General features: G+C 36.0%; 2 protein-coding genes across 3 annotated transcripts in view; one reads left to right on the top strand and one right to left on the bottom strand.

The window, feature by feature from the left end:
- Taf4b (TATA-box binding protein associated factor 4b) overlaps positions 1-13,729 on the top strand; it is a 134,850-nt gene that overhangs the window by 21,756 nt on the left and 99,365 nt on the right. For both annotated transcript variants that reach the window (XM_046433407.2, XM_046433398.2), the window contains exons 6-7: positions 5,561-5,650; positions 9,596-10,210. In XM_046433407.2, the coding sequence (XP_046289363.1) occupies positions 5,561-5,650; positions 9,596-10,210 (705 nt within the window). The remainder of the gene's footprint in view (positions 1-5,560; positions 5,651-9,595; positions 10,211-13,729) is intronic.
- LOC124085900 (small ribosomal subunit protein uS8-like) lies at positions 124-5,171 on the bottom strand. The gene is made up of 3 exons (XM_046433949.1): positions 5,106-5,171; positions 281-653; positions 124-149 (listed from the first exon to the last, which is right to left on the bottom strand). The coding sequence occupies exons 1-3, from the start codon at positions 5,169-5,171 to the stop codon at positions 124-126; spliced, it is 465 nt and encodes a 154-aa protein (XP_046289905.1).

The following is a 13,729-nucleotide window of genomic DNA, read 5'->3' as shown; positions in this document are numbered from 1 at the left end:
CTATATTTTTAATGATGTTATTTTAAAGGTACTTCTTGATAAACGTTGGTTTTGCATCTTCTTCTTATTTTTTTTAAGAAGCTGAGTCCATTGAGGCATTTTATTTGTATTTGTTTTATATCCCTAGAAAAAGTATCCCAGGATTTTCCCTACAGTGTGAAAAAAAAATTTTTTTTAAACAAATTCTTTATCTTTAAAAATTTTTTTGTGGTGATGAAGATCAAACCCAGTGCTTCATATGTACTAGGTAATCACTTTACCACTGAGCTACAGCCCCAGCCCCATGTGTGAAAAAGTTTTTGTCTTGATACTTCATAGTCCATGATGCCAGCTGAGGTTGTCAGTAGAATGAAACTACACTGACAGAATGGGAGCAGATTATTCTGCCATTTTTCTAGGTCTTTGAGCTGTACATCAGATCTGGGGCTGATCACTCCACACTGGTTTAACCTGCCTTTGGGATTCACAACAATTTTCTGAGATCTGTGATCATCAGTGATTTCAGATTCACCAGTGTAAGCATACTTCATCATCACAGTTAGAAACTGGACAGTAACTTTGGAGCATGGCCTAATTAGGACCTGGTGTTCATCTCTCTTTTTGGCATTGTTGATGCTCTTGAGAGCATGGGTCTGTACATTCATGCACACTACCTGGTGGCAAGGAAAGATGGAGAAAGAGAATGGGAGGGGCTGGTTTTACTTCTTAAAAGCTTTGTAATGATGATAAAATTTAGACAAATCCCCAGCCCTTCCTAAAAGTTTTTTGAGATGGGATCTAAGTTGCTTAGGGCCTCACTGTAATGCTGAGACTGGCTTTGAACTTGCAATCCTCCTGCCTCTGCCTCCTGAGCCCCGGGATTACAGGCTTGGGACAACTCTGCCAGTTGCATTCCTTTTCTTAATACTGCTTTTTTTTTTTTTTGCATATATAAGATGCATATATAACATGATATTTTGATACGTATTATTTTGTCTATACCAGCCTAGTTTCCCTTCTCTTAAAAAAAAAAAAAGGCCTTGGAGAGGTTGACTCTTTGGTTCATTAGGGAAAAAAAAAACTTTTTTTATAATATAGAATGCTTCACTAACTTGCATGTCATCCTTGTGTGGGGACTATTGCTAATTTCTTTTTTTTTGCTTCAGGTTTTTATTCCCTTTAAAAATGTTTACATTGTTCAAATGAATGACTCTAAATTTTATAAGTCATTTAGGCCATAATGAAATTGGGTTTATCAGATTCTTTCCTAAATGAAACTTCAATTAGCAAACGTTATGAAAATACCTGAAGAGTCTTTTTTTTTTTTTTAATTTTTTATTGTTGGTTGTTCAAAACATTACATAGTTCTTGATATTATTGCTAATTTCTTTATCATTTCAGTTTTAGTATATGTGCTACCAAAGCAACCATGGAAAATGTCACTAGAATTGCAGAGTGCCAGAAAGCCAGCTATCAATAAATGATGAAATTAATTTCTCATACTTCCAAACACCAAGCTGTAGGACTTGTGGAAGTTAATTAACATTTTTAGGCCTTAGTTTCCTTGTAAGATGAGAAGAGTAAATGTGATCATTTCTGAGGTTTCTACAAGTGCCAAGTATCTTTTAGCCACCATATTATACATTTTTGATCTTTTATATCCTCTTTCAGGTAAAATACTCCGTATAATATAGGATGGAGTAGAAATTATCATATATTTCATTTGTGCTTAAGACATATACTGGGAATATAATAGGTAAACATTATTTTGGATTTCTTTTTTTAATATCTATTTTTTAGTTTCAGTTGGATACAATACCTTTATTTTATTTATTTTTATGTGGGGCTGAGGATTGAAACCAAGTCCTCGAATGTGCTAGGTGAGTGCTACACTGCTGAGCCACAACCTCAGCCCCCTATTTTGGATTTCTAAACTGTTCATAATTTACAGTTTTTTATGATCAAATAATTAATATTTTTGTGTATTTGTTATATAAATGTGGTCACTTTTTCCCAGTATATGTTTTTTTCAAATATTGTCCATGAAAACAAGCATAGTTTATTCAGATGTCTTCTTTATGACTTTTAAAAATGCTTCCTATCAGGCATTAAAAATAGAGCATATTTAAAGTTAGTTTTTCAGTTGGGAAAGTATTTTAATTTTATATATTTAGAAATTTAAGTCATATGAACAATTTTATACTTTGGATGATTTTGAGTACATTTTGAAAAGTAAACATTGGGTTTTTGCTTTTTCCTTTTCAAAGTATTTTAGTTTTGAAAGTAAATATGACTTGTTCCTCAGAAATGAAATGTCCTAGATGGAGAGTTGTAATGAAAAAGAACATAGATCCCATAAAACATTTTAATGTTTCTAAATGCAAAAGATTTGTGTGAATTTTGTGGACAGATAACAATAGTTAGGAATTAAGCAAATATTCTTTCTAACTTAAGATAAATAGTTCTCAAACATTTGGGCCTCAGCATAGCTGTATATTCTTTTTTGGGGGCATGCAGGTACTAGGGATTGAACTTAGACACTTTTTTGCTAGTAAGCCACATCCCTAACCCTTTTAATTTTTTTGAGACAGGGTCTCCGTGTTTTTTTTTTTTGTGTGTGTGTGTGTGTGTGCGTGTGTTCTAGGGATTGAACCCAGGACTTTGTGCATGCAAGGCAAGCACGCTCAACTGAGCTATATCCCTAGCCCAAGAGACAGGGTCTCAATAAAATTTTTTATTTTTTTAATATAGTTGTAGATAGCATGCCTTTATTTATTTTTATGTGATGCTGAGAATCAAACCTAGTGCCTCACACATGCTAGGCAAATGCTGTGCCACTGAGCTACAGCCCCAGCCCTCAATAAGGTTTTTACAGCCTTACCAAGTGGCTGAGGCTGGTATTGAACTTGATATCCTCCTTTCTCAGCCTCCCAAGTTGCTGGGATTATAGGTATGTGTCACTGTACCTGGCAGGATGCCTGTATATTTTTAAAAACTGGGGACTCCTCAAGGGATTTTATTTTTTGTGGACCTGAAATTAAAACAGAAAGGTTTTAAAATTATATTTATTTTAAAATAATAATAAACCCTTTATATATATTCACATAAATAACATTTAAATAAAAGCTGTAGTTTTCAAAACAAAATTGAGAAAAATGACATTGCTTTGCATTTTGTAAATATTTTTAATGTCTGACTTAAATAATAGGAAGTTGGATTCTCAGGCCTGCTTCTACATTTACTTTACTTTGTGATGTGTTATTTTGTTGAGTATTAGGAGAGTGACTGGTTTTTGTGTGGTTTTTGTAATAGTATGCATTGGTCATTTGGAAAATGTTGACTAATTGAGTTATGTTATACAGATCTTCCAAATGTTTTCACATACTTTATTTAAGATACCAAATATCATGTTCATTAATTTCCCAAATGATCTTGTCAAGAGTTTTTTTTTTTTTTTTTTTTTTAAAGTTCTGGAAAGCTATCAGGTTAGGAGAAGTCATTATATATTTTTCCAAATTTATGCCATGGGTGGTGGTGTATGCCTGTAATCCCAGTGGCTGGGGAGGCTGAGGCAGGAGGAACATAGTTCAAAGCCAGCCTCTGCAACTTAGTGAGGCCCTAAGCAACTGAACAAGACCCTGTTTTTAAACAAAATATAAAAAAAAGGGCTGGAGATGGGACTGGAGTTGGGACTGGAGTTGTGGCTTAGTGGTAGAACACTTGCCCAGCATACATGAGGCACTGGGTTTGATCCTCAGCACCACATAAGAATAAAATAAATATATTGTGTCCACCAAAAACTAAAAAACAAATTTTTTTTTTTTTTTTTTAAGGGGCTGGGGATGTGGCTCAAGCGGTAGTGCGCTCGTCTGGCATGCACGCGGCCTGGGTTTGATCCTCAGCACCACATACAAAGAAAGATGTGTGTCTGCCGAAAACTAAAAAAAAAAAATAAATATTAAAATTCAAAAAAATATTTTTTTTTTAAAAAAAGGGCTAGGGATTTGGCTCAGTGGGTAAATATCTCTGGGTTCAATCCCCAGTACTGAACGAACAAACAAATTATTATTTTGTCTTGGGAGCTTTAATTTTTATCATTAACAATAAATACTATCAGTTGCTTTCTTCATAGAAATGGAGTTTGTTTTATTTGTTTTTGAGAAAGTATTTTCTAAATATCCAAGTCTGAATAACCACAGTTGTTTTATAATTCTTTCTAGCAAAAAATGGAAAAAAAGCTGCTAATTTAGCTAGTAATTCAATCATAAACTACTTTTCTGTGAGCATCTTTCTTTGGCCTGCAGTAGAAGTCCTTTATGTGTGGCCTCCACTTTGTTATCTACAATATTAAAAAGATGTCTGTCTACTGAAGAGTTGAGATTTAATAATACTAATTTTTACTACATCAAGAATGTTTTAGCTGGGGGCGGTGGTACATGCCTGTAATCCCAGCGGCTCTGGAGGCTGAGATAGGAGGATTGGGAGTTCAAAGCCAGCCCCAGCAATTTAGCGAGGCGCTAAGCAATTCAGTGAGAACCCTGTCTCTAAATAAATAAAATACAAAATAGGGCTGGGGCTGTGGTTCAGTGGTTGAGTGCCCCTGAGTTCAGTCTCTGGTACCTGCACCCCCCACCACCACCACCAAAAAAAAAAAAAAAAGAGAATGTTTTAAAGTAAAGCTAACATATAATTTTTTTTCATAACTATAAATGCACAGCAGTGTAGAGTATGATGACAACTATTTCACTTTGCTACTGCTTCTTTCCATTAGTTTTACGTGTTCTTGTTTTTACAGCTTTAGGGTATATTTCAACAGTGAAAAATGCAAAAAAGATTAGTATTAATGAAAAATATTTTAAACTTTACAGATCCCTGAAGTGCTTAGAATATAAAATAATAAGTAAACATTCCTAAGTTCTTTGGGACAGCTATTATGGACTCAGTATTACTCTAAAAATATAATCTTAGCTTAAGATAATTAATAATTATAGAAACAAAACAAAAACTTCAAAGTCCTCCAGATAACTTCTTCTTTCTATCCTAAGAAACTCCTGTGTCTTTACTTCTTAATTGTTCTTGAAAGATGTAATAATGTAGCTCTTCTCTCACTTTTTTTTTTTTTTTACTGGAATGTCCTCCACCCCCACAAGAAGAAAGATCATTCCTTCAATGTATTCTCTTTCAATATACATTTCTATTATTTAGGTTTACTAATTTCTCTGGTGAATGAAAAAAATGCTCCCATGTAATGATGGACTTGTGAAAAGCTTCAAATCTTTGCCTTCTTTCTTTATTTAATTGTGCAGTGCTGAGGATCAATCCTAGGGACTCATGCATGCAACCAAGCACTGAGCTATACCCCCAGAGTTTGCTTCTTTTATCTTTAAATTAAATTAAATTTTTCTTTAAAAGACAGGGTCTTCCTATGCTGTCCAGGCTGACCTCAAACTCTTGCGCTCAAGTGATCCTCCTTCTTTACCCTTATGATTTTAACTGGGACTACAGTTGTGCATCACCATCCCTAGCTTTGCCTCTTCTGAAAATTTGTAGACCTATGTGTTTTCTTTCTCCCATTCTTTAGGATGCAAAAATTGAAGCAGAAGAATTTACAAGGAAATTGTACGTTGAACTGAAGTCTTCACCTCAGCCTCATCTAGTTCCTTTTCTTAAGGTAGAGTCACATTCTTTGAAGAAATTATATGGATTAGATTTCTTTAAAATAATTTGAAGCCTGAATATTCAACATGACAGTAATTCAGTGTGAAGATATAACAGTGTGAGAAGGAACTTTAATACTTTTGTAAACTGTAAGGCTCAGTCATAGTATTGTTTTCATTTGAACATTTTGAGAAAACAGGAGTAATATCTCATTCGTGAATATAATGTTATATTGTTTAACAATTGTACAGGAATACATTCAAATTCTTGTGATTGTGAGAAAATAGGGTTTTCTAATTTGTCCTAATTTCATGTTCTCTTAGAATGATAAACCATAATAGTGCCAAATTTGGTGGGAAAATTATAATTTAAAAAATTAATTTATATTGTTAGGCATAACCTATGATTTATTGAAGTATATAGAATCTGGATTGCAGTAGCTTGGATAATAGGAGCTTATTTTTGCAGACTTAAAAATATTCCATTTATATTCTCAGAAGTTAAAAAGGAATTAAATTGAAATCTATAAAGTCATTAAAGAGTCTGGGCTGTAATGAACCAAAAAGCCATGTTTTTTTTGGGTGGGGGTGGGGTTATTGAATCAAGGGATGTTTTACTACTGAGCCACATCCCCAGCCCTTTATAATATTTTATTTAGTGACAGGGTCTCTTGAATTGTTTAGGGCCTCACTAAGTTGCTGAGACTGGCTTTGAATTCATGATTGTCCTCTGCCTCAGCCTCCTGAGCCACTAGGATTACAGGCTTGTAGTGCCACTGCACCTGGCCTTTTAATATTTTATTTTGAAACCAGATCTTGCTAAGTTGTTTAGGGTCTCACCAAATTGTAAAGGTGACCTTGAGCTTCTGATCCTTCTGCCTTAGCCTCCCAGGTTGCTGAGATGACAGGTGTACACCACCATGCCTAACTCATCCCATAAATTTTGACATAATAGAATGAGGAGTTGCCTTTTGAAATTTTTGGGTTAGTTGTCTAGGGGAGATGTAGGAGGCTTTAAAAATTCCTTTTGTTGCTTCATGAAAGAAGAGTGGAAAGGAAGATGTAAGCATCCCATTTTCATAAGATGTTTTAACACCAGAAAGTATTTCTGAGTAGGTAGCTAAATTGATTAGGATAAGTCATGTGATATGAAGTGTAAATAAAGAGACTGAGAATGTATTAGCCAGAGAAGACTTGATCTGGGGAAATGAAGTCAAAGGATCATTATATATTTTAAGCACATATATATGAAAGAGATTTGTCCTTTACACTTCTAGAATCCATAACTAGGATTGGATAAATTTGCCTAAAAAGATGATGAGCTATTTGTGAAATGATTCATACTCTTTTCTGTATGACCCATTTGTCCACTTGATTGAGAAATTAGAGGCATTTCTTCCTGAATCCCTTTCATTGGAAAGGTCTTCAGCTCTAGGTACTGCATTTCATAATGATGACTCACTCTCTTTGAGTATATGTGTGTTTTGTACTTATTGTTTATACTGTGAAGGAGAAGGAGGAAAATTTATGTAGCAGATGTTGTTAGTTAGCTATCGATTACCATAACATATACCTGAGATGTTTAGACTTTTAAAGAGAAACATTTTGTCACACAGTTCCAGTCCATGATCAGCTGGTCCCATTGCTTTGGCCCTCTGTGAGGCAGTACAGTGTCAGGAGTACATGGCAGAGTGAAACTGCTAACCTCATGGCTTGGTGATGAAAGGAAGAAAGAAGAAAAGACTAAGCCCCACAGTCCACTTTGAAGGCATGGTTCAAATAACCCAAAGAGTAGCCTCTTAAAATTTCTGCCGTCTCTCAGTAGCAACATGCTGGGACTGGGGATCAGGTCTTTAACACATGGGTCTTTCAAGGACATTTAACATCCCAAGCAGCCAGGCGTGGTGGCATCTACCTATAATTCCAGCAACTTGGGAGGCTGAGGCAGGAGGATTGCAAGTCTGATGCCAGCTTCAGCAATTTAAGCAAGACTCTGTTTCAAAATAAAAATTTGAAAGGACTGGGGATGTGGCTTAGTGGGTGTGCCTGGGTTCAATCGTGAGTAAATCCACCCCCCTCAAAGAAAAAAAAAATCTAAACCATAACAGATGCTCTGCTAGATCCTTTACATATAATTTTGGAGCTAAGTAGTAGCTTCCATTTTAGAGAGGACCATTTAAATCTACTAACATTATTTTTTAAAATCAAACTTACAGGTCTAGAATTTAGGCTGTTTAACCTGTTGCTAGATAACATTACCTGTAAATTACAAATATTACTATGAAGGATTTGCATTTTGTATCCATTTCTTTTAAAGAGAGAGAGAGAGAATTTTTTTAATATTTATTTTTTTTAGTTTTCGGCGGACACAACATCTTTGTATGTGGTGCTGAGGATCGAACCCGGGCCGCACGCATGCCAGGCGAGCGCGCTACCGCTTGAGCCATGTCCCCAGCCCTGTATCCATTTTTTTTTTTTAAGGATCTTTCTTAGACTCTTTTCTTGAGAGAATTTCCCTGCCCCCATCCCTGAGAGCTTTTGGGGGTTGGGTATGACATAGGGATGAAGGAATTAACATTTTAGTTTAACTCTGGCCGGGTAATGAAAAGATAATTAATTCAAATATTCATTTGCATTCTCTCTCTTATTATTGAATATTTCTTTCCAATTATAGTTTTCTGAGAATCTCCTGTTAGAGTCCCAGTTTAAACTTACTTAAATCATTTTTCCATGTATTTCCAGCTGTTTGTTTTCTGCCATTTTCATATTTTGGAAAAAAGTTTTTGAAGGGTTTTCTGCTTTTCTTAGTTACTATCTATCTATCTCTATCTCTATCTATCTATCTGTGTGTGTGTGTGTGTGTGTGTGTGTGTATAAATTGTGCTTTTGCTTTTATTTATTTTTTATTTATTTATTTTTGATACTGGGGATTAAATCCAGGGGCACATAACCACTGAACTACATCCCCAGCCCTTTTTTATTTTCTACTTTGAGACAGGGTCTTGCTAAGTTGCTGAGCCTGGCCTCAGAGTTGCAATCCTCCTTCCTCAGACTCTCAAGTTGCTGGGATTCCAGGCATGCACCACTCTGCCTGGTTTATTTTTTAAAAAAATTTTATTCTTTGAGTATTTCCATTGTTTCTAACTCTTAATAAGCAATGTGACTGAATTTTAAGTTTCACAATAAGGAAATCTTACCAAACAGCTCATGAAGATAACCTACCATTTTTGTATTTTCATATATTTTTTTTCATTTTTACAAACAAAAATCCCAGGAGTGAAAAGGCAAAATCTACAGTTTATCACTTGAATTGTCTTTGTTCTTTTAGTAAAAGATACAAAGATAAACACTTGACTCAAAATTTAGTCAGAAAATGTGCTAATAACTCAATTAAGAAAATTGTTTTAGATTGTAAAAATCCATTTGTTTGTATTAGCTCTATTTCAATGTAAAGACAATTTCTATCCAAAGTTTTTAAGTTATTTTACAAGAAATTCTGCTGCATTGTAAATTTATGGCTACTAAAGTCAGCAATGATCTTTTAAAGAGTTTAGATGAATAGAATACAGAGAAATATGATAGTGTTTTTTTTAAATTTGTTCTTTTTAGTTATACATGACAGTAGAATGTAATTTTACATATTATACATACATGGAGTATAACTTCCCTTTCTTGTGGTTGTACGTGATGTGGAGTTACACTGATTATGGATAGTGTTTTATTTTACCAAGTTGGTAATTGAGATATCCAAAATAAGTTTTATACTAAAAATGATAATTTCACATTGAAAAATCACTTTTGGGTTTTAAATTGTATCTTATACTGATTGGATAAAATAGGTTTTCTCAACTGAAACACTTGATGTAGTTTTGATTTGCTTTATGTTATGAAGATGAGAGAGAAGTGTTTTTACTTGTAACTTATTTTCAATATTTACTTCTTTTTCTTCATGTTTCCAGAAAAGTGTTACTGCCTTACGACAACTTCTACCTAATTCCCAGAGCTTCATTCAGCAGTGTGTTCAGCAGACTTCTGGTGAGGTGGTTATTACCACCTGTACCTCAACAGCAACACCTCCTGTGGCAACAACTACAGTTTCTTCAGCCCAGTCTGAAAAGCCCATCATTGTTTCTGGAACAACAACACCTAGAACTGTATCTGTGCAAGCTCTGAATCCACTTGCTGGTCCAGGGGGTGCAAAAACTGGAGTTGTGACACTACATTCTGTGGGTCCAGCTTCTGTACCAGGAGGAACAACATCTGGAACTGTTTTGCTTCAGACTTCAAAACCACTTGTGACATCGGTACCAAATTCAGTAACAAATGTCTCACTTCAACCTGAGAAACCAGTAGTCTCTGGAGCAGCAGTAACACTGGCTCTTCCATCAGTAACTTTTGGAGAAACTTCAGCTGCAGCTCTTTGTATTCCATCTGTGAAACCTGTCATTTCTTCTGCTGGGACCACACTTGACAAACCTGTCATTGGCACTCCAGTCCAAATCAAACTTGCCCAGCCGGGCCCCCTTCTTTCACAGCCAGCTGTTATTCCACAGTCGGTTAAAGTCAAGCAACTAGTGAGTAAAATTTTATTTTTCCTCAGTTACTTATTTGGAAAGTTTCAGACATTCAGAAAATTGGCAAGACTAGTAAAAAACTGGCAAGACTATATATCCTACCAAATTTGACAGTTAATTTTTTATCTCATTTGCTTCATCTCCCTGTCTGTAGTCACATGCACAAAAACACATTTTTTTTTTCCATAAATCATTTTTGAGAATTGGCTGCAGAAGTTGTGACAGTGCATTCCCCAAAATACTGTGTCTCTTAACAAAAAAAATTGTTTTTAAACATTAGCAATTCATATCATCATACGTGAGACATTAATATTGGTACAGTTTTACAGTTTTTCCTACTTGTCCCAATAATGTTTCCTGTTCTTGCTTCTAGTGAAGAATTTCTTATTACATTTAGTTATCACTTTTTTAATCTAGAACAATGCTCCAGTTTTTTGTGGTTGTTCATTATGTTATAATATTTTAAGTGCCTGGGCTAGTTGTTTTATACTGTCCCTGTGTTTTGTATTGCCCAATAGTTAGGACTTTAAATAGGTGATAGTATGATAACATTTCTTTTTTTTTTTTCAAAAAAATGCTGATGAAGACAGGTGAACGGATAAATAAGTTGCATTTTTTCCTAAATTTGATCATTTGGGGGATTCTTAGGTGAGAGAAGGAAATTTTAGCAGTTTATTGATTAGTTGATATCTAGAATGTTCTGCTTTATTCAGGAGAAGACAGATTTTGTGAGAAGACTGTGAGTATTGTTAGCTTATGGGAGAGAGTGCATGGTTTTTCTTGTAAAGTTCTTCCCTTCTTTATACCATAACAGAGTTTGCTTTCTTTTGATTTTTGGTGATTGCCCATGTTCTTTTTTGTAAAGCCTTTGTGTTAGAGGTTGTGTTTTGAAATTTTTAGTTCATTGTTCTTTGGAGTGTAAACTATGTGTATACTCACCACCCTTGTTTGCAGATCAGAATTAGAGGCTAACATCTGTGGATTATTGTCTTCTAAGGTAGAGGGCTGCTTTGGACATAGAATCAAAGGAGAAGATAAGCCAGGCTCGGTGGCTCATGCCTATAATCCCAGCAGCTTCAGAGGTTGAGGTAGGAGAACTGAGAGTTCAAAGCCAGCCTCAGCAATGGTGAGGCGCTAAGCAACTCAGTGAGACCCTGTCTCTAATAAAATACGAAAAAGGGCTAGGGATATGGCTTAGTTGTTAAGTGCCCCTGAGTTCAATCTCTGGTAACTAACATTCCCCCACACACACAAAAAAGGGGGAAGATAAGGTACCCAGAATTGGAGGGTAGTCTTAACTCTTGGATAGCTGGGAAGTAATAGTAATTTCCTATGCGTGAATCTTTTTTTAGCCCTTCCTATTCTGGGTCTGATTTTCAAATACACCTGCAGTGCAAGATTTCTCTGTTTGCCTCAACTTAATCTCAGAGATAGAGCAACATTTTACATTTTTTTCCAAGCCCCATATATCCAGCTTTATTAAAGATTCTTTTCATAAACATGAGATATTTCAGGTAGGACATGGGTAAGCAATTGTTAAAAGTCTACAGCAACTTTCAAACTCCTTTCTTGGGTGGACTACCAAAATCAGAAAGCACCATAAAACCCAATGAAGTCATCAACTGATGTTCTGAATAGGGAAAATTTAGAGTGAGGATTGGCATTTCATATTTAACCCTGATTTTCAGGAAATGAAATGAAAAAGGCAGAATTATCAATCTGAATATCATTAATCTAGAAAAGGAACTAATGCTCTTTTGAGGGGCACTATCTCAGTGATGTCACTGGACAGTTCAGATTGCTTGACATATGGGTAAAACCAATTTTGGGGAGTCAGGTCCCTACATGTCTCTGGGTTCAGGGGAGTAAATCCACACTGATAGAGAGGGAGAGGAGAACATAAAGATGAATTTGAGTTTTTCCACACCACAAGGCATTTGTGTCAAGGTGACTGTATGTGCCAGTGTTAGGGAATCCCTCCTCCTGGGAGCCAAGAGGAAATCTCTCAAAACTAGTAGGGTAAGGTGTTTTCCCTACAGCAATTCAATTTTGGAGACATTCTATTAGTGACCTATGTTACTTCCCCCAAAACAATGAAATGTTCTGTTTTAATCAGCTTATTTTTCACTGCTACAACCAAAAGACCTGACAAGAATACTGAAGAGGAGGAAAAGTTTATTTTGGGGCTCATGTTTTCAGAGGTCTCAATCCATCGATGGCCAACTCCATTCTTGGGGCCTGAAGTGAGGCAGAACATCATGGCAAAAGAGTGTGATGGAGGAAAGCAGCTCAGGACACGGCCACCAAGAAACAGAGAGCTCTCCTCACCATACACAAAACGTACCCCAAAGGCATACCCCAGTGACCTGTGCCCTCTAGCCACACCCTACCTGCCTACAGTTACCACTCAGTTAATTCCTGTCAGTGGATTAATGCACTGATTTAAGGCCCTCATAACCCAATCTTTTCACCTCTAAACCCTCTTGCATTGTCTCACACTCGAGCTTTAGGGGACACCTTACATCTAGATTCTAACATATCGTGTGCTAACAATATAGTTTAAAAAAAAGGGCAAAACAAAGTTCTGCATTTTTATGAAACTTGGTAAAAAAAATAGTATTTTAAACTGTTCAGTCACTAGAAGTACATCATCATCAAAAATGTGCACCCTTCACTCCGTATCTCTAGCACCGTCAGCTTTCTGTGCTTGTCTGTTTTAAGGTATCTCCATCTTCTGCAGTTATTGCCATCCTGGCCAGCATCATGTTTTCACTTGGATACCTTCTCTCCCTTCTTTGCCGGGCCTTTTTAGGCTTGAGCTCTGGCTCTGGAGGAGCAGGAGCTTGCGGATATTCTCTGGTTCATTCTTCAATTTGACTTTGTTAGCATCCCCGGCAGCCTTTCTCTTGGGCATGGGTGGGGATGACAGCTGGACACAGGCACTGGATGAGGGGATGCCGTAGTGTGTGGCTTTGGTTGGTGGTTGGGGGTAGCTTTGGTTGGTCTGGGAGTTGTTCTTGTTTCTTCTTCCAAAACAAACTTTTTAGAAGCAGTGATTAAAAAATTAAACATTGTTCTGATAAGCCAGGTTTGAGGACCACTGCAACAGAGGAATTGCCCCAAGGAAAGGCTTCTTTGGGGAAGAACTGAATAGAATTGAAATCCTTTTTATGGGTCATAACTGATGATTGAACCAATGCTAACTAATCATTATTGACAATCTTGTAGCACATAGGTCCCTAAGGTGAAATAATACTTTGTTAGCTACATAGACTTCTAAGAGCATATTGCTTCTGTGGAATGGATTTTTAAATTCTTATGAGGAAAAGGCTTGGAGAAAACTAAAGATCCAGAAATTCTAAGTGACCTATCCAGTATTAGTCAGCAAGTAGTGGTTTTCAGTCTAGAATCCTGTGACTTTGCCATTAGGGTTTGGTTATGATGCTTCCAGCAGGACCTTCTAGGTTTCTGGAATGTCTCGAAGCAGAAAACTATCTGGTAATATAATAATATCTTGAC

Source organism: Marmota monax, unplaced genomic scaffold, assembly GCF_021218885.2.
Source record: "Marmota monax isolate L192 unplaced genomic scaffold, Marmota_monax_Labrador192_F-V1.1 WCK01_AAM20220418_F8-fsc00126, whole genome shotgun sequence".
Taxonomy (NCBI): Eukaryota; Metazoa; Chordata; class Mammalia; order Rodentia; family Sciuridae; genus Marmota; species Marmota monax.
Note: the sequence above shows the minus strand (reverse complement) of the source record. Positions and strands in the feature narration are given on the sequence as shown.

What these genes read in the sequence shown, in the direction of transcription:
- LOC124085900 (XM_046433949.1), bottom strand. Translation starts at nt 5,171, where the DNA reads ATGTATATTGAAAGAGAATACATTGAAGGAATGATCTTTCTTCTTGTG. An exon ending in TGGGGGTGGAGGACATTCCA is followed by an intron (nt 654 to 5,105) that starts GTAAAAAAAAAA and finishes CCTTGCCACCAG; the next exon opens with GTAGTGTGCATGAATGTACA. An exon ending in AAAACTTTTTCACACATGGG is followed by an intron (nt 150 to 280) that starts GCTGGGGCTGTA and finishes TTCACACTGTAG; the next exon opens with GGAAAATCCTGGGATACTTT.